General features: G+C 42.7%; 1 protein-coding gene across 2 annotated transcripts in view; it reads right to left on the bottom strand.

Moving 5' to 3' along the window:
- Nucleotides 1-743: 743 nt before the first annotated feature.
- ank2a (ankyrin 2a, neuronal) overlaps nt 744-21,150 on the bottom strand; it is an 82,477-nt gene continuing 62,070 nt past the window's right edge. For both annotated transcript variants that reach the window (XM_077524826.1, XM_077524827.1), the window contains 6 exons: nt 5,386-7,050; nt 4,852-4,941; nt 4,457-4,540; nt 3,591-3,755; nt 2,230-2,400; nt 744-1,316 (listed from right to left, as the gene is read on the bottom strand). In XM_077524826.1, the coding sequence (XP_077380952.1) occupies nt 1,302-1,316; nt 2,230-2,400; nt 3,591-3,755; nt 4,457-4,540; nt 4,852-4,941; nt 5,386-7,050 (2,190 nt within the window). In that variant the 3' untranslated portion in view covers nt 744-1,301. The remainder of the gene's footprint in view (nt 1,317-2,229; nt 2,401-3,590; nt 3,756-4,456; nt 4,541-4,851; nt 4,942-5,385; nt 7,051-21,150) is intronic.

Here is a 21,150-nt window from a genome sequence, read left to right as displayed (position 1 = left end):
GTGCCATTCTTTTCCAATAATTAGCTTGTTGCTGGCAAAAAAAAAAAAAAAGACTTGAAACTTTACAACTGTTAGAATTTCGGGATGCAGTGGGAATCCAATGGAGTCACTGTCACGTCAAAAATCAAATTGTACCCCCTTTTCTGAGTATCTAGTACACAAAATAACCCTCCAAAATAAGACATCAAATGTGTTTGATTTGAAATAATCTTTAAATCGATCAGATGCCATAGTCGACAAACAGTACACTGAAACTTCCTCACACACTCAGCATTCATACCCGAAGAGCCGTGATCAATAATTTAGGACACAAGTGCCAACAAAAGTCTGCTTGAATAAAACATAACAAAAAGATTCGAACGGAGCGACACGGGAGGGTAAATGGACAAAACTACAAAGCCAGGATCGTAATGACAGATGTTGATTAGTCATGCCTGTCCTACTTCAACATGATTGATTAATCATTCCTAGGCTACAGATGTCAGTATAATCTAGATTAGGTTAGATACTATCAGAATGCCCGAAAGACACATTACACATAGGCTACACAAAAACACAACAGCAGCAGCAGCAGTAGTAATAGTTAAATAAATACGCTCATGTTTAATCGAGTACGGTGACTTTTCCTAGCCAAGATGATCTCACAAAGTCTGGCGGTGAGAGGCAGTGTAGCGTGAAGAATTGTTTTGTATTTTTGAGTTCAAGCACCCACTCAAGAGAGTATTTTTTTTTTTTTTTAGGTGAAGTGTTCAGTGTGAGCTAGAACCGATTATTTCTTCTTTTCCTGTTGTTTTTGTTGCTCTACCACATAACAAAGACGAAAAAAAAAAGTAGACTATGTTGACACAAAACCTAAAATTGATCAGGAAAGGTATTCTTTGGTCACAAAAAAAAGGCAAAATAAAAACAAACAAACCCGACAACCTCAGAACAAGAAATGAATATGTAACACCATCAAGGGAAGGAATCAGAGAAAAAAATAAATAAAAATCTTTCAGGGCTTAAATGGGAAGACTGTGGTAGCTTTGAGGTGCACGCTGGGATTGCATGTGGCAAATGCATAGGATCATTAGTGTAGCAAGGGAGCGTGTTACACATTCTTCTACTGTTTCTCTCCTTCATCTTTATGATCGTCGTCATGGTCCTCGTGGTGTTCTTCATAGTAGTGGTGAAACAGCTGGTGCAGATGCTGCTGGAGTTCGTGTGGTTTGGAACCTTGTGTGGGGCCGTCCACTTGTTCGAGAAGGACCTGTTTGCGCTGCCCACCTCCCTGCACCACCGTCCGTCTCAGGGTCTCACCTTTATGCATGTGGGCCCTGTACACGGAAAAGACCAAAAACACGGATGAACATGTTCAGAAAAAAAGGCATTACACAAGACATTGTGGGTGAATGCTGTCATGAAGAAAGTAAACGCCTGGTTATTGCATCACATAGCACAACATATAGTAGCAAGCTTTAGGTATCATGCACAACTTATTTATAAATTATTGAATGGTTTAGGTCAAGGTGTCAAACTCATTTTTGTCGCAAGCCACATCGCGTTTAGAGTTCCCTGTGGAGGTCTGTTTTGACTGTGAAGCCAAATAAATATATGATCATCCCATATTACAACAGCAAGAAATTGATTACGAACTAGTTGTGAAACCAGAGGGCAGTAAAAACTGTTTGTTCAAATATTAAAAAGGATGTTCATGCTCAAAAACTCCGGCATTGCTGAACTAAAGCAATTCTTAAAGGAAGAATGAGCCAACATATCTCCACAGAAATGTGAAGGACATTTTCCCCCTCTTAATAAATAAAACCATCATTTAAAAACTGCATTTTATGCTTACTTGTGTTTGTTTATTTGAGAATACAACAGCTTTCTACATGCAACTCCGGACCAAGACACACACACTTGTTAGTACAAAAGCTGTAACACAGCAATCACTACAAACTATATCAAACTGGCAAAGTAAGCGAGATCTGACAAGGGTCTGAAAACAAGAAAACGTGAGTAAAACCAAACCCATGCGCTCCAGCACCCACACACCTCCTGACCACAGTTCCGTCATCTTTGACAGTTTCACTTTCAACCACATGGGGGAGCTCTGCTCTGGTAAAACCACCAATATAATCTAGTGCCTGGTGGCATTGAAGGAAGCAACAAGTCAAATGAATTAAACTGATGAGTTGTTCAACTGCAGTTTGTTCCAAACAAATGTGACAAGAGTTTGTGCGGACAAACCTGTTTGAAGTCCTCTTCGGCTGAGGGGAGGTCAGAAGCCAAAGACAAGTCCCCTTTGTGCGTCACTGTTCTTTTACCCTCTACCACGGTGGTTCTTTCTGCCAGACTGACTTTACGCACCTCAGTGGTCGCTTGTGATGCTGAGAAGCCTTCGCTTTCAGCAAATGTAACCTAGGCAACAAAACATTTGACATCACGACAAACTCACAAAAATGAGGTTGTCCGTTGTAGTTTCAGATAAAAAAGGCCATGACATTGTATCTGTCTCTGTGTGAATATGGCTTCAACCACGTCTGACTTGCCTGAACCACTTTTTTTTTTTTTTTTAACCAGCTCCAAGTCGTTTAAAAAAATACAATGCGTCCACATGGAACAGTCATCCATCCTCCCTGCTTTGCTCGCTGCACAGGAACAAGTGAGACAATGCTAAGTGCGAAGCTAACTTGCTTCGTTATAGTGGCTCCTCAAAGTCACGACTCCTCACAACTAGTGTGGCAAATAAGATACCGTTCTGACAAGCATCGTTCGTTACCACTAAAGAAGGATGAGAAGTAGCTGCACTGGATACACCCAGCAAGAAGAGGTAACAGGAGAAGACAGATGCTATGCTAACCGCTAAGTTTACTGTTTGTGAAACGTAAAGTAGGGAAACACCTGAATAACAGCTTAGGTGGTACAGTAAACTTCAAATAGAAGTTTGAAAAACATTACAAAGAAGTGTAAACATATTTACAGCAAATTAGTAGGTAAATGAAGTGTCTACAGAGGAAATAAAAAATAACACCGGTAAAAGTCACTGAGACTGAGACTTCTGGTATTTTCCATGATGAGGGTCTGTTCATGCTAATTCTATTCATGCACAAAGCGCGAAGTTACATTAAACTTCCGTTTTCTTCGACACATATATTCCACCTGTCTCACTCTTACCTGCTCGAGCACCCCTGGCGGCCGTTAGAAAAAATGCATAAATTAGCCGCATCATTGTATAAGCCGCAGGGTTGAAAGCGTGTGACAAAAGTCGCTGCGTATAGTCCGGAAATTACGGTATATTACCGTTTAGCACAAACATCAGTCAAGAGGAGAAGCCTTTCAGGTCAAACGTATATTACTTTATAGTATATAACATTTATATCTGCAATGTTGTTTGTGTTCGTTTGCATTATTTTGCACCACTGAATTTTAATTGTGACTTTTTATACCTGCACAATAAAGGTTCTCAAAGATACATTACATGTGTTCATTTGTAATAAATTTAGATTTTTGAAGGTACTAATATATAACCCATTCAGAGGTTCAACTTATACAGTGATATGCATTTTAGCCCATATAGCACAGCACAAACATAGAGTATGCACACATACCTCTGTATGGTCTCCCTCGCTCTTTAGAACAGTGCGTTTCACCACTTTCGAGTATCCGTCACCCTCTCCAACACTTATGGACCTCTGGGGGGATCCCTCTATTGAGACCTCCTCCCGTTCCACACCATCCGAGGAAACACACTTGCGAATAATCTTTCGAGTAACCTGAGAAAGGTCAAAAATTTACCTTCAAATCAAAGGGGCAATGTTACAAGTCCTGTTTTGTCCTCCTCAATATTTTATGAGTTCTTCCATGACCTATGCATGCACTAACTCTCTATAAGGTTTCTTTAAAAAAGGTTTTGTTATATTCGCATGATCCTAATAACTAGATCTGTACTACTCTAAAACATTTCATATGTCATACCACTGTCACAATGGCATCAAAACAATGCTAGGATTTTGCACTGTCTATGTCTAGGAAATACTATATTTTCATAGTTTTCCAAAATTTTGCTGGTCCGTCATTCATCAGCGGTCTGGGCACCCTTCTGTCATCGTCAGTCCATCGTTTTATTCTGACCATGCGTCCGCAATCACTTTGTCACCGCTATATTAGGACCGGCAGTAGTGGGCAGTCTGTCAGTCATTTGTTAATCGTCAACAAAACGGGTGTCCGTCAGTGACGGACTGAGAGCTCCGTCGGTACTTGACCTGGTTAGTGACGATTACACTGACAAATGAAAACCCACTTCCGTCAGTGTTTAGACCGTCTTTTTTTTTTTTTTTTTTTTTGAAAGGTTCTTGTCATTCATCAGCAAAACCGTCCATCAATGATGGACTGACAGACAGTCCGTCAGCACTGACGGAATGCCCACCTCTGGTCATTTTCAATGTGCCAAGTCTACATAAAATCTTAACTGTACCTTTCTGACAACAATGTGCCCATTTTCATCTTTGTACTTTTCTTCTGTCACAGTCCGTGTAGGAAGGTCAGGCATTTCATCAGCCTGTAATGGGGAAAAAAAAGAGACAGATTTCCAGACTGAGACTCATTGAGGTATGTAAAAGTTAAAAGCATGTCAAACACAGGAAATGCACATTCAAGTAGCATTCTCAGGATAAAAATATGTAAACATGTGTGCAAATGAAGATATATGCACTGTTAAACACAACATCACACTTTCTACTCCATATTTTATCCACTTTGATTAGTGTAAAACTGTTAGACCGGAAACAGTGGGCAGTGAAAACGTAGTGTGGTTAAAATCACACTCTTCATGCTCCATCCATCCACCATCAATCATGTTGGGGTGGATACCTGAATGACAACTCTCCTTCGCACAATTCTGGTACTCAAAAACTCATCATCAGAACTTTCAGACAATGAGCCAATCTCTGCGTTGATCTCCTGACCAAGTAGAACAAAATCCATTACGATTAAATGAAGGAAGAAATCCAAAATGAAGAAAAATTATGGAAGCAAACCAAGCAAGAAACAAAGTGCTATGGTGTACTTTCCAGAGATTATTTTCTTTTCATATCCTGGACAGTACAACATAAGTGTTTATTAGTCCGATAGAAATAAAATAAAATAAAATACATGCTTGTGTTTGCTTAATGAACTAACGGGTGATTATGAAAGATGTAGCTATGATCTAATGGTGAGAATGACACATGCACAGTTAGGACTTTTTTTAAAAGAGAAATCACAAATGAAATTGTGGGTTATGAAGATTTCAACCATGTGACCAGAGAGTTAGCAGTCATTCCTTTACGAAGTAAATTAAAATTTAGTTAAAGTCATCTTTGAGAAGTTTGCAAGGCCAGTACGATCCACTAAATCTGGCCTTACCCTTGTCAGAGAATCTGAATCATCACATGCTCGCATATTGGAGCCGGGCAGTTCACACAGGGTGAATTCTTCAGCAGATGCCCCTGAATGGAATAATACATCTTGACTCTCGATTGGTACATCTTCTTGAACAACAGAAGCGTCCTCATAATCTTCACTTCCAGAGGAGAGCAACACTTGTCTATACGCAGTTTCTTTCTCTCCTGGGCAACTGAGGTCATCCACTAGCTGAATTTTATTTGAGCTCAATGTTATCTCGGGTTCAGTCTCAGGCTCAGCCTCTGAGAAATCGGATGTAGCCTGCCTGCAGTCAAAGTAAGGCTCTGGGTCGGAATATTCAGAGGCTAGACTATGTGTACTACTGCAGACAACTTTTTCATAAGCTGGGAACATGTGGGTAAAGGCGGCTGAGGTCGAAGCGTAGCCAGGTAGGATGGTGTACTCCTCATTTGAGGCGAATGAAGTCATTGCTGTTTTTGTTTCAACCGAGCTAGGTTGGGAATCATGTACGTCATTGTCTACCGGAGTGAGGGATTTTTCCAGGTGCTGCAAATTAGCTCTTGCCTCATCTGAGCAACCATCAGTCTGCATTGGATTCTCAAAAATGAACAGTCTTCCAGGGGTAGCTGTTTCCAGTTGATGTACAAAAGCCAATGGACTAATCTCATCTGAGGACATCTCAATCTTCGCTGAAGTGGAGCATGATGACAGTTCCTCAAAGCTAAACCGTCTCGCAAACATGACTGGTTCTTGACTTGGCATATCTGAAGTATCCTTGAGACTCCTTGTTGTTTCTTCCTTTTCATAGGACATCACATTTGGTTCACACTCTTGACATTGAACAACATCACTTTTAAAATATTCTCCACACAGATTACCCGGCACATCTTCAAGAACTTTGAGGAAAAGAGTTTGATCGACATCTGAAGTAAAACTCAAGTCATGACCTCCTTTGGAATATTCTGCACTTGGCTGGTTCTCAGTGTGTGAGACATTAGTTTTTCCATCAAAGATTGATTGTATGATCATTGGATCAACTGATACTTCTTCAGTGACAACTTGGTCAGATGGTTGAAGATGTGTAGGGCATGCGATTGATACATTTGTGTTGTTTGCATCTTCATCTTGCTGCATTCTGACTCTTACATTATCTGTGATAGATCCAACTTCAACTTGAAGGTTTTTGCAATCAGAAATCTCGTTACCTTCAGAGCTTTTGTCACTCGGCTGTGATAAAGGTGGAGAAGGGATCGTTGATCTGAACTTTTCATCTTGTGTCATTTTCATGTATTCTAGATCTGACAGCAAAAAGTCCAGCTGTGGCGATCCAGAAGCGGGTGGAGTTGGTGTGGCGTTTGATGATGTGATAATGTCCTCCTCACCACTCTCTTGAGCTGAGTCTTTGGTCATTGAGCTGAACGCTTCACTTCTTTCGGCAAATGTTGAACCCTTTACTACGGTTTCTGGTGAGTTAGTTTCAGAAGTCAGTGAGAACACAGATTGTGTTTTACTTGGATGAAAAATAGCAGTGGGTAATTCTATATTTTCAGAGAGTGTGTTTGCGTTACAACGCATTGACTGGATGTTTGTTACAAAGCACTCAAAATCAGGATCTTTTTGCTCTTTAGGCTGGGAAAGATTCGTCTTGGAAGAAGATGTTGACACCTGCAGGAAATGATGGAATGGAAAAAAATGAAAATGATTTATGATTGATGAAAAATGAAAGTTGAATGAAACATGCATTTTTTTCATGGCAGGAGTCAGAGCAGTGTCTCTGATGCAAAAATTCACTAAAAATTCACTTATAGCCCGCTAGCATTTAGTGAAGATCATTCCAGTAGTATTTTAAAACTTAATAACTACAAACACAAATCAAATTAAACACATTACATCATTTGATAAGTGATTTTCATTACCTAGCAGTAGTAAACTGAATCAGAATATGCCATTGAAAATACAATGACATTTTAAAAGACAGGGCACAAGTGAACTTGTGTCAAAATCTGGATTAAGTGGTAAGTGAAGGTGAACATGCATATTTTATATTTACTGGGGGTCTTCAGTTCACGACAGTATCTCTGTTTCTACACTGCTGATGATGAACCTGAATTTGTACGTACGTAAGTCAGAAAGCACTGTAGTCTATCAGTAATATACATTTACACACTAGTAATGTCACAATTACAGAAAGCATTTGTACGATGAAACACTTATACGCCATACATCTAAAACAATAACTAGTAACTGAGCATTTTTTCTTCTACCACATAACATATTTTTACTCCGCTGCGGAAATTAGTTTATTGTGTTTGCAACCTCCGAACCGAGTATGTCGGGACCATCGTAAATCAAGGACCCCCTGTAAATGGCTGATGATGTGTGACAACATCAGGGCACCACATTCACCATTAAAAGGCTGAGCCCATTACTTAATAATTATTATAGCTGCTGCACTACAATACAGCCATACGGCAATCCCTAGAGAAAACCATTCTTTCTGCTTTAATGCGAACACGCCATGGCAGCGGGGCCACTGTGTGCAATTAGTGAAAGCTTGAGGCAAAAGGTCTATTCCAAAAATCTACAGTTATACGGCCAAAATTATGAATTACATTTGTGAAGCAACACTGCATTCAGAGCTAGCAAGAACTTCTGCTATCTTACCGGCAGAAAGGAACTTTTGTCCATTGTCACTGACTGTCTCGTCACATCTTTAAAAAGCACATCTTGGCAGTATGTCATCATTATTGGTGATATAATGTCTGTCCCTTTATGCTCAAGCAAAAGTGGTCTTTGTTCCATTGTTTCATTCCTCGTTTGAGTTTGTTTGCTCAAGGTCTCTGTAACTTTGACGGTGTCGTGAACGTCCATGTTTTCTTCCACAGACGGCGTGTGACTCAACTCTGGCTGGCTATTATTGCCAGTCATTGCCTCATTTGGTTGAGGCTTGATGATGTTTGTGTTTTCTAAATTACTCGATTCTTTGAGAAATGGCTCCTTCCCAATAGCTGTTTGACATTCAATGTTTCTTTGCTCAGAAGTCTTTTCCAAGCCTTTATCAAATGCAGTTTCACCTAACATGACTGTGTCACAGTAACATTTTCCCTTATAGATGGGATCATATATGTTTGTCATTAATCTCCTGTGTAATGGCTTGTACGTAAGTTTTGGGTCTGTGCCAATACTTGGATCGAAGAGACATTGTTCAGATTGTTGGTGTTGTAAAAATACTACTGAATCATGAATTGCAGGGGCAGGTGGTGTTAAACTATACAAACAGGGGTCACTAAATGACTGAACAGCCAAGTCTTGATGGAGCACTGTGTGATCAGTCTCCCTGTCCGGGACAACAGATTCAGGTGAATCTGGTTCACATATGTGTACAATTTCATTTGATGGTGAAAGTGATTCATTTAAATTACATTGTTCAGCAGGTTGTGAAGAATATTTTTGCGGAAAGACAGGACAGTCTGGAGGACATTTTGCAGAAGATAATTTGTCAGCAAGGCAGGTGGAAGGTTGATCTGGAAGATTATTTTCCGTCGTATTAAAACAACATAGGGAAAACTTACTTGGGCTTTTTACAGAAAAAACAGGTGTGGCTGGTTGAGGATCAGAGAAACACTGTTGTTCTGCATCTAATTTTAAAAGCATTTTGAAAGAACATCTTCCCTTATAGAGTGGATCAAGCAAAGGTGATATTAATTTTTTATATGTATGGAGATCATTAAACATTGGGGACAAGAATGATGTATCTGCAGCTGTAAGAGGTCTCGCATCAGACTGACGGCCCGCATTTGTTAAAACACTATTAACTGAAACAACATGGCCTGATGAGACCGAGTCTGGTGATTCTGACTGGCCAAAGAGATCCTTGCGACAAAGTTCTGAATTCTCAACATCAGACAATGTTGACAGTGGAGAACCCGGCCTATCTTCAGAATACCTGATGTAATAATTACAATGTTGTTGGTTGTTTTGAACAAAAATCGAATCGGGACTAAATGAACATTTCTCAACTGATGCTGTAGAATCTGGGGAGGATGCTCTAAAGTCCAACAGCCAGTCACGCAGAAGTGATGTGTCAAGATCTGAAGAAACAGAATCTGGAGACAACGCCCTACTGCTGAATAAGAGATCCACTTCCAAGTCTGACGAAACAGACTGTGGAGACAGCGGTCTGGTCTCATCAAAAAGGTCGGTGAGACACAAATCATGATCGTCCCAATCTGAAACGCTTGATTGCGGTGTGCACGACCTTTGGGTAAAGCATTGGTCATAGCTCTCAATTTGGGCTATGTCAAAATGGGGAACAGGTGATTCAGGAGAAAGAGCCCTGAGTTCACAGTGAGATGCTACAGACTCTGGAGAATATGGTCTCTCCTCCATGGCCAACTCAACGATGGAGGAGTCATCAACCTCATCAAAGGAGTCAGACAGTAGCAAAATAGGCCTTGACTCAAGAACCGTGACATCAGACATGACATCTGCAGGTTTTTCATGTGTAAAGCCACGGACGACGTCTGCATATGTAAAAGGTCGTGCACAAGACTGAGGTTGGCCTGCCATTATCAAGACTTTACTTTCTGTTCTGGCAGTTTCTGACGATAGCGAATCTGGCGATTCTGGCCTGCTTTCATCAAAGAGATCCTTGAGACAAAGTTCTGAATACTCAACATCAGACAATGTTGACAGTGGAGAACCTGGCCTATCTTCAGAATACCTGATGTAATATTTACAATGTTGTTGGTTGTTTTGAACAAACATCGAATCGGGACTAAATGAACATTTCTCAACTAATGCCATAGAATCTGGGGAGGATGCTCTAAAGTCCAACAGCCAGTCACGCAGAAGTGATGTGTCAAGATCTGAAGAAACAGAATCTGGAGACAACGCCCTACTGCTGAATAAGAGATCCACTTCCAAGTCTGACGAAACAGACTGTGGAGACAGCGGTCTGGTCTCATCAAAAAGGTCGGTGAGACACAAATCATGATCGTCCCAATCTGAAACGCTTGATTGCGGTGTGCACGACCTTTGGGTAAAGCATTGGTCATAGCTCTCAATTTGGGCTATGTCAAAATGGGGAACAGGTGATTCAGGAGAAAGAGCCCTGAGTTCACAGTGAGATGCTACAGACTCTGGAGAATATGGTCTCTCCTCCATGGCCAACTCAACGATGGAGGAGTCATCAACCTCATCAAAGGAGTCAGACAGTAGCAAAATAGGCCTTGACTCAAGAACCGTGACATCAGACATGACATCTGCAGGTTTTTCATGTGTAAAGCCACGGACGACGTCTGCATATGTAAAAGGTCGTGCACAAGACTGAGGTTGGCCTGCCATTATCAAGACTTTACATTCTGTTCTGGCAGTTTCTGACGATAGCGAATCTGGCGATTCTGGCCTGCTTTCATCAAAGAGATCCTTGAGACAAAGTTCTGAATACTCAACATCAGACAATGTTGACAGTGGAGAACCTGGCCTATCTTCAGAATACCTGATGTAATATTTACAATGTTGTTGGTTGTTTTGAACAAACATCGAATCGGGACTAAATGAACATTTCTCAACTAATGCCATAGAATCTGGGGAGGATGCTCTAAAGTCCAACAGCCAGTCACGCAGAAGTGATGTGTCAAGATCTGAAGAAACAGAATCTGGAGACAACGCCCTACTGCTGAATAAGAGATCCACTTCCAAGTCTGACGAAACAGACTGTGGAGACAGCGGTCTGGTCTCATCAAAAAGGTCGGTGAGACACAAATCATGATCGTCCCAATCTGAAACGCTTGATTGCGGTGTGCACGACCTTTGGGTAAAGCATTGGTCATAGCTCTCAATTTGGGCTATGTCAAAATGGGGAACAGGTGATTCAGGAGAAAGAGCCCTGAGTTCACAGTGAGATGCTACAGACTCTGGAGAATATGGTCTCTCCTCCATGGCCAACTCAACGATGGAGGAGTCATCAACCTCATCAAAGGAGTCAGACAGTAGCAAAATAGGCCTTGACTCAAGAACCGTGACATCAGACATGACATCTGCAGGTTTTTCATGTGTAAAGCCACGGACGACGTCTGCATATGTAAAAGGTCGTGCACAAGACTGAGGTTGGCCTGCCATTATCAAGACTTTACTTTCTGTTCTGGCAGTTTCTGACGATAGCGAATCTGGCGATTCTGGCCTGCTTTCATCAAAGAGATCCTTGAGACAAAGTTCTGAATACTCAACATCAGACAATGTTGACAGTGGAGAACCTGTCCTATCTTCAGAATACCTGATGTAATAATTACAATGTTGTTGGTTGTTTTGAACAAACATCGAATCGGGACTAAATGAACATTTCTCAACTAATGCCATAGAATCTGGGGAGGATGCTCTAAAGTCCAACAGCCAGTCACGCAGAAGTGATGTGTCAAGATCTGAAGAAACAGAATCTGGAGACAACGCCCTACTGCTGAATAAGAGATCCACTTCCAAATCTGACGAAACAGACTGTGGAGACAGCGGTCTGGTCTCATCAAAAAGGTCGGTGAGACACAAATCATGATCGTCCCAATCTGAAACGCTTGATTGCGGTGTGCACGACCTTTGGGTAAAGCATTGGTCATAGCTCTCAATTTGGGCTATGTCAAAATGGGGAACAGGTGATTCAGGAGAAAGAGCCCTGAGTTCACAGTGAGATGCTACAGACTCTGGAGAATATGGTCTCTCCTCCATGGCCAACTCAACGATGGAGGAGTCATCAACCTCATCAAAGGAGTCAGACAGTAGCAAAATAGGCCTTGACTCAAGAACCGTGACATCAGACATGACATCTGCAGGTTTTTCATGTGTAAAGCCACGGACGACGTCTGCATATGTAAAAGGTCGTGCAGAAGACTGAAGTGGGCCTGCCATTATCAAGACTTTACTTTCTGTTCTGGCAGTTTCTGACGATAGCGAATCTGGCGATTCTGGCCTGCTTTCATCAAAGAGATCCTTGAGACAAAGTTCTGAATACTCAACATCAGACAATGTTGACAGTGGAGAACCTGGCCTATCTTCAGAATACCTGATGTAATAATTACAATGTTGTTGGTTGTTTTGAACAAACATCGAATCGGGACTAAATGAACATTTCTCAACTAATGCCATAGAATCTGGGGAGGATGCTCTAAAGTCCAACAGCCAGTCACGCAGAAGTGATGTGTCAAGATCTGAAGAAACAGAATCTGGAGACAACGCCCTACTGCTGAATAAGAGATCCAGTTCCAAGTCTGACGAAACAGACTGTGGAGACAGCGGTCTGGTCTCATCAAAAAGGTCGGTGAGGCACAAATCATGATCGTCCCAATCTGAAACGCTTGATTGTGGTGTGCACGACCTTTGGGCAAAGCATTGGTCATAGCCCTCAATTTGGGCTATGTCAAAATGGGGAACAGGTGATTCAGGCGAAAGAGCCCTGAGTTCACAGTGAGATGCTACAGACTCTGGAGAATATGGTCTCTCCTCCACGGCCAACTCAGCGATGAAGGAGTCATCAACCTCATCAAAGGAGTCAGACAGTAGCAAAATAGGCCTTGACTCAAGAACCATGACATCAGACATGACATCTGCAGGTTTTTCATGTGTAAAGCCACGGACGACGTCTGCATATGTAAAAGGTCGTGCACAAGACTGAAGTGGGCCTGCCATTATCAAGACTTTACTTTCTGTTCTGACAGTTTCTGACGATAGCGAATCTGGCGATTCTGGCCTGCTTTCATTAAAGAGATCCTTGAGACAAAGTTCTGAATACTCAACATCAGACAATGTTGACAGTGGAGAACCCGGCCTATCTTCAGAATACCTGATGTAATAATTACAATGTTGTTGGTTGTTTTGAACAAAAATCGAATCGGGACTAAATGAACATTTCTCAACTGATGCCATAGAATCTGGGGAGGATGCTCTAAAGTCCAACAGCCAGTCACGCAGAAGTGATGTGTCAAGATCTGAAGAAACAGAATCTGGAGACAACGCCCTACTGCTGAATAAGAGATCCACTTCCAAATCTGACGAAACAGACTGTGGAGACAGCGGTCTGGTCTCATCAAAAAGGTCGGTGAGACACAAATCATGATCGTCCCAATCTGAAACGCTTGATTGCGGTGTGCACGACCTTTGGGTAAAGCATTGGTCATAGCTCTCAATTTGGGCTATGTCAAAATGGGGAACAGGTGATTCAGGAGAAAGAGCCCTGAGTTCACAGTGAGATGCTACAGACTCTGGAGAATATGGTCTCTCCTCCATGGCCAACTCAACGATGGAGGAGTCATCAACCTCATCAAAGGAGTCAGACAGTAGCAAAATAGGCCTTGACTCAAGAACCGTGACATCAGACATGACATCTGCAGGTTTTTCATGTGTAAAGCCACGGACGACGTCTGCATATGTAAAAGGTCGTGCAGAAGACTGAAGTGGGCCTGCCATTATCAAGACTTTACTTTCTGTTCTGGCAGTTTCTGACGATAGCGAATCTGGCGATTCTGGCCTGCTTTCATTAAAGAGATCCTTGAGACAAAGTTCTGAATACTCAACATCAGACAATGTTGACAGTGGAGAACCTGGCCTATCTTCAGAATACCTGATGTAATAATTACAATGTTGTTGGTTGTTTTGAACAAACATCGAATCGGGACTAAATGAACATTTCTCAACTGATGCTGTAGAATCTGGGGAGGATGCTCTAAAGTCCAACAGCCAGTCACGCAGAAGTGATGTGTCTAGATCTGACGAAACTGAATCTGGAGACAACGCCCTACTGCTGAATAAGAGATCCAGTTCCAAGTCTGACGAAACAGACTGTGGAGACAGCGGTCTGGTCTCATCAAAAAGGTCGGTGAGACACAAATCATGATGGTCCCAATCTGAAACGCTTGATTGCGGTGTGCACGACCTTTGGGCAAAGCATTGGTCATAGCTCTCAATTTGGGCTATGTCAAAATGGGGAACAGGTGATTCAGGAGAAAGAGCCCTGAGTTCACAGTGAGATGCTACAGACTCTGGAGAATATGGTCTCTCCTCCATTGCCAACTCAACGATGGAGGAGTCATCAACCTCATCAAAGGAGTCAGACAGTAGCAAAATAGGCCTTGACTCAAGAACCGTGACATCAGACATGACATCTGCAGGTTTTTCATGTGTAAAGCCACGGACGACGTCTGCATATGTAAAAGGTCGTGCACAAGACTGAAGTGGGCCTGCCATTATCAAGACTTTACTTTCTGTTCTGACAGTTTCTGACGATAGCGAATCTGGCGATTCTGGCCTGCTTTCATTAAAGAGATCCTTGAGACAAAGTTCTGAATACTCAACATCAGACAATGTTGACAGTGGAGAACCTGGCCTATCTTCAGAATACCTGATGTAATAATTACAATGCTGTTGGTTGTTTTGAACAAACATCGAATCTGGACTAAATGCACACTTCTCAACTGATGCCATAGAATCTGCGGAGGATGCTCTAAAGTCCAACAGCCAGTCACGCAGAAGTGATGTGTCTAGATCAGAAGAAACAGAATCTGGAGACAACGCCCGCCTGCTGAATAAGAGATCCAGTTCCAAGTCTGACGAAACAGACTGTGGAGACAGCGGTCTGGTCTCATCAAAAAGGTCGGTGAGACACAAATCATGATCGTCCCAATCTGAAACGCTTGATTGTGGTGTGCACGACCTTTGGGTAAAGCATTGGTCATAGCTCTCAATTTGGGCTATGTCAAAATGGGGAACAGGTGATTCAGGAGAAAGAGCCCTGAGTTCACAGTGAGATGCTACAGACTCTGGAGAATATGGTCTCTCCGCCATGGCCAACTCAACGATGGAGGAGTCATCAACCTCATCAAAGGAGTCAGACAGGAGCAAAATAGGCCTTGACTCAAGAACCGTGACATTAGACATGACATCTGCAGGTTTTTCATGTGTAAAGCCACGGACGACGTCTGCATATGTAAAAGGTCGTGCACAAGACTGAGGTTGGCCTGCCATTATCAAGACTTTACTTTCTGTTCTGACAGTTTCTGACGATAGCGAATCTGGCGATTCTGGCCTGCTTTCATCAAAGAGATCCTTGAGACAAAGTTCTGAATACTCAACATCAGACAATGTTGACAGTGGAGAACCTGGCCTATCTTCAGAATACCTGATGTAATAATTACAATGTTGTTGGTTGTTTTGAACAAACATCGAATCGGGACTAAATGAACATTTCTCAACTAATGCCATAGAATCTGGGGAGGATGCTCTAAAGTCCAACAGCCAGTCACGCAGAAGTGATGTGTCAAGATCTGAAGAAACAGAATCGGGAGACAACGCCCTACTGCTGAATAAGAGATCCAGTTCCAAGTCTGACGAAACAGACTGTGGAGACAGCGGTCTGGTCTCATCAAAAAGGTCGGTGAGGCACAAATCATGATCGTCCCAATCTGAAACGCTTGATTGTGGTGTGCACGACCTTTGGGCAAAGCATTGGTCATAGCCCTCAATTTGGGCTATGTCAAAATGGGGAACAGGTGATTCAGGCGAAAGAGCCCTGAGTTCACAGTGAGATGCTACAGACTCTGGAGAATATGGTCTCTCCTCCACGGCCAACTCAGCGATGAAGGAGTCATCAACCTCATCAAAGGAGTCAGACAGTAGCAAAATAGGCCTTGACTCAAGAACCATGACATCAGACATGACATCTGCAGGTTTTTCATGTGTAAAGCCACGGACGACGTCTGCATATGTAAAAGGTCGTGCACAAGACTGAAGTGGGCCTGCCATTATCAAGACTTTACTTTCTGTTCTGACAGTTTCTGACGATAGCGAATCTGGCGATTCTGGCCTGCTTTCATTAAAGAGATCCTTGAGACAAAGTTCTGAATACTCAACATCAGACAATGTTGACAGTGGAGAACCTGGCCTATCTTCAGAATACCTGATGTAATAATTACAATGCTGTTGGTTGTTTTGAACAAACATCGAATCTGGACTAAATGCACACTTCTCAACTGATGCCATAGAATCTGGGGAGGATGCTCTAAAGTCCAACAGCCAGTCACGTAGAAGTGATGTGTCTAGATCTGAAGAAACAGAATCTGGAGACAACGCCCGCCTGCTGAATAAGAGATCCAGTTCCAAGTCTGACGAAACAGACTGTGGAGACAGCGGTCTGGTCTCATCAAAAAGGTCGGTGAGACACAAATCATGAGCGTCCCAATCTGAAACGCTTGATTGTGGTGTGCACGACCTTTGGGTAAAGCATTGGTCATAGCTCTCAATTTGGGCTATGTTAAAATGGGGAACAGGTGATTCAGGAGAAAGAGCCCTGAGTTCACAGTGAGATGCTACAGACTCTGGAGAATATGGTCTCTCCTCCATGGCCAACTCAGCGATGGAGGAGTCATCAACCTCATCAAAGGAGTCAGACAGTAGCAAAATAGGCCTTGACTCAAGAACCGTGACATTAAACATGACATCTGCAGGTTTTTCATGTGTAAAGCCACAGACGACGTCTGCATATGTAAAAGGTCGTGCACAAGACTGAAGTGGGCCTGCCATTATCAAGACTTTACTTTCTGTTCTGGCAGTTTCTGACGATAGCGAATCTGGCGATTCTGGCCTGCTTTCATCAAAGAGATCCTTGAGACAAAGTTCTGAATACTCAACATCAGACAATGTTGACAGTGGAGAACCTGGCCTATCTTCAGAATACCTGATGTAATAATTACAATGTTGTTGGTTGTTTTGAACAAACATCGAATTGGGACTAAATGAACATTTCTCAACTGATGCCGTAGAATCTGGGGAGGATGCTCTAAAGTCCAACAGCCAGTCACGCAGAAGTGATGTGTCTAGATCTGAAAAAACAGAATCTGGAGACAACGCCCTACTGCTGAATAAGAGATCCAGTTCCAAGTCTGACGAAACAGACTGTGGAGACAGCGGTCTGGTCTCATCAAAAAGGTCGGTGAGACACAAATCATGATCGTCCCAATCTGAAACGCTTGATTGTGGTGTGCACGACCTTTGGGTAAAGCATTGGTCATAGCTCTCAATTTGGGCTATGTCAAAATGGGGAACAGGTGATTCAGGAGAAAGAGCCCTGAGTTCACAGTGAGATGCTACAGACTCTGGAGAATATGGTCTCTCCTCCATGGCCAACTCAACGATGGAGGAGTCATCAACCTCATCAAAGGAGTCAGACAGTAGCAAAATAGGCCTTGACTCAAGAACCGTGACATCAGACATGACATCTGCAGGTTTTTCATGTGTAAAGCCACGGACGACGTCTGCATATGTAAAAGGTCGTGCACAAGACTGAAGTGGGCCTGCCATTATCAAGACTTTACTTTCTGTTCTGACAGTTTCTGACGATAGCGAATCTGGCGATTCTGGCCTGCTTTCATTAAAGAGATCCTTGAGACAAAGTTCTGAATACTCAACATCAGACAATGTTGACAGTGGAGAACCTGGCCTATCTTCAGAATACCTGATGTAATAATTACAATGCTGTTGGTTGTTTTGAACAAACATCGAATCTGGACTAAATGCACACTTCTCAACTGATGCCATAGAATCTGCGGAGGATGCTCTAAAGTCCAACAGCCAGTCACGCAGAAGTGATGTGTCTAGATCAGAAGAAACAGAATCTGGAGACAACGCCCGCCTGCTGAATAAGAGATCCAGTTCCAAGTCTGACGAAACAGACTGTGGAGACAGCGGTCTGGTCTCATCAAAAAGGTCGGTGAGACACAAATCATGATCGTCCCAATCTGAAACGCTTGATTGTGGTGTGCACGACCTTTGGGTAAAGCATTGGTCATAGCTCTCAATTTGGGCTATGTCAAAATGGGGAACAGGTGATTCAGGAGAAAGAGCCCTGAGTTCACAGTGAGATGCTACAGACTCTGGAGAATATGGTCTCTCCTCCATGGCCAACTCAGCGATGGAGGAGTCATCAACCTCATCAAAGGAGTCAGACAGTAGCAAAATAGGCCTTGACTCAAGAACCGTGACATTAAACATGACATCTGCAGGTTTTTCATGTGTAAAGCCACGGACGACGTCTGCATATGTAAAAGGTCGTGCACAAGACTGAAGTGGGCCTGCCATTATCAAGACTTTACTTTCTGTTCTGGCAGTTTCTGACGATAGCGAATCTGGCGATTCTGGCCTGCTTTCATCAAAGAGATCCTTGAGACAAAGTTCTGAATACTCAACATCAGACAATGTTGACAGTGGAGAACCTGGCCTATCTTCAGAATACCTGATGTAATAATTACAATGTTGTTGGTTGTTTTGAACAAACATCGAATCGGGACTAAATGAACATTTCTCAACTGATGCTGTAGAATCTGGGGAGGATGCTCTAAAGTCCAACAGCCAGTCACGCAGAAGTGATGTGTCTAGATCTGACGAAACTGAATCTGGAGACAACGCCCTACTGCTGAATAAGAGATCCAGTTCCAAGTCTGACGAAACAGACTGTGGAGACAGCGGTCTGGTCTCATCAAAAAGGTCGGTGAGACACAAATCATGATCGTCCCAATCTGAAACGCTTGATTGTGGTGTGCACGACCTTTGGGTAAAGCATTGGTCATAGCTCTCAATTTGGGCTATGTCAAAATGGGGAACAGGTGATTCCGGAGAAAGAGCCCTGAGTTCACAGTGAGATGCTACAGACTCTGGAGAATATGGTCTCTCCTCCATGGCCAACTCAACGATGGAGGAGTCATCAACCTCATCAAAGGAGTCAGACAGTAGCAAAATAGGCCTTGACTCAAGAACCGTGACATCAGACATGACATCTGCAGGTTTTTCATGTGTAAAGCCACGGACGACGTCTGCATATGTAAAAGGTCGTGCACAAGACTGAAGTGGGCCTGCCATTATCAAGACTTTACTTTCTGTTCTGACAGTTTCTGACGATAGCGAATCTGGCGATTCTGGCCTGCTTTCATTAAAGAGATCCTTGAGACAAAGTTCTGAATACTCAACATCAGACAATGTTGACAGTGGAGAACCTGGCCTATCTTCAGAATACCTGATGTAATAATTACAATGCTGTTGGTTGTTTTGAACAAACATCGAATCTGGACTAAATGCACACTTCTCAACTGATGCCATAGAATCTGCGGAGGATGCTCTAAAGTCCAACAGCCAGTCACGCAGAAGTGATGTGTCTAGATCAGAAGAAACAGAATCTGGAGACAACGCCCGCCTGCTGAATAAGAGATCCAGTTCCAAGTCTGACGAAACAGACTGTGGAGACAGCGGTCTGGTCTCATCAAAAAGGTCGGTGAGACACAAATCATGAGCGTCCCAATCTGAAACGCTTGATTGTGGTGTGCACGACCTTTGGGTAAAGCATTGGTCATAGCTCTCAATTTGGGCTATGTCAAAATGGGGAACAGGTGATTCAGGAGAAAGAGCCCTGAGTTCACAGTGAGATGCTACAGACTCTGGAGAATATGGTCTCTCCTCCATTGCCAACTCAGCGATGGAGGAGTCATCAACCTCATCAAAGGAGTCAGACAGTAGCAAAATAGGCCTTGACTCAAGAACCGTGACATTAAACATGACATCTGCAGGTTTTTCATGTGTAAAGCCACGGACGACGTCTGCATATGTAAAAGGTCGTGCACAAGACTGAAGTGGGCCTGCCATTATCAAGACTTTACTTTCTGTTCTGGCAGTTTCTGACGATAGCGAATCTGGCGATTCTGGCCTGCTTTCATCAAAGAGATCCTTGAGACAAAGTTCTGAATACTCAACATCAGACAATGTTGACAGTGGAGAACCTGGCCTATCTTCAGAATACCTGATGTAATAATTACAATGTTGTTGGTTGTTTTGAACAAACATCGAATCGGGACTAAATGAACATTTCTCAACTGATGCTGTAGAATCTGGGGAGGATGCTCTAAAGTCCAACAGCCAGTCACGCAGAAATGATGCGTCTAGATCTGAACAAACAGAATCTGGAGACAACGCCCGCCTGCTGAATAAGAGATCCATTTCCAAGTCTGACGAAACAGACTGTGGAGACAGCGGTCTGGTCTCATCAAAAAGGTCGGTGAGACACAAATCATGATCGTCCCAATCTGAAACGCTTGATTGTGGTGTGCACGACCTTTGGGTAAAGCATTGGTCATAGCTCTCAATTTGGGCTATGTCAAAATGGGGAACAGGTGATTCAGGAGAAAGAGCCCTGAGTTCACAGTGAGATGCTACAGACTCTGGAGAATATGGTCTCTCTTCCATGGCCAACTCAGCTGTGGAGGAATCAGCAAACTCCAAGGAGTAAGACAGTAGCAAAATAGGCCTTGACTCAAATGTCTTTACTTCAGATATGGCATTCGCTTTCTTTTCATGTGTCATGCCACACTCAACCGCTTCATCCGTAAAATATTTTACTGAAGACTTTCCCTGAGGTTTGTTCACAGTGACAAGAATTTTTGTAGCTGCTTTTTCTGAAGAACAGGAGTATTGCCTTTTTGATCCGCTGTTTTCTAAATTATGTTTGAGACGAAGGTCTGCATATATGTTGCATGGTTGTAGTTTATCTTCGATGTAGTTTAAGAAAAAGTTGCAGTGTGTATCTTTTTCCTGTTCAATCAATTCAGAACTTTGAGAACACTTTGGAATTGATACTCCTACCTTTATAGATGATGACATAATCTTTTCTTGACTGACATGTTTGTCCATATCCTCAACATGGGAAAGTTGTCCTTTACATACTGTCGTTTCAGATTTTGGAAA

This window comes from Festucalex cinctus, chromosome 6, assembly GCF_051991245.1.
Source record: "Festucalex cinctus isolate MCC-2025b chromosome 6, RoL_Fcin_1.0, whole genome shotgun sequence".
In the NCBI taxonomy this organism is placed as follows: Eukaryota; Metazoa; Chordata; class Actinopteri; order Syngnathiformes; family Syngnathidae; genus Festucalex; species Festucalex cinctus.
The sequence above is the reverse complement of the archived record's forward strand: the minus strand, read 5'-3'. Positions and strand labels throughout refer to the sequence as shown.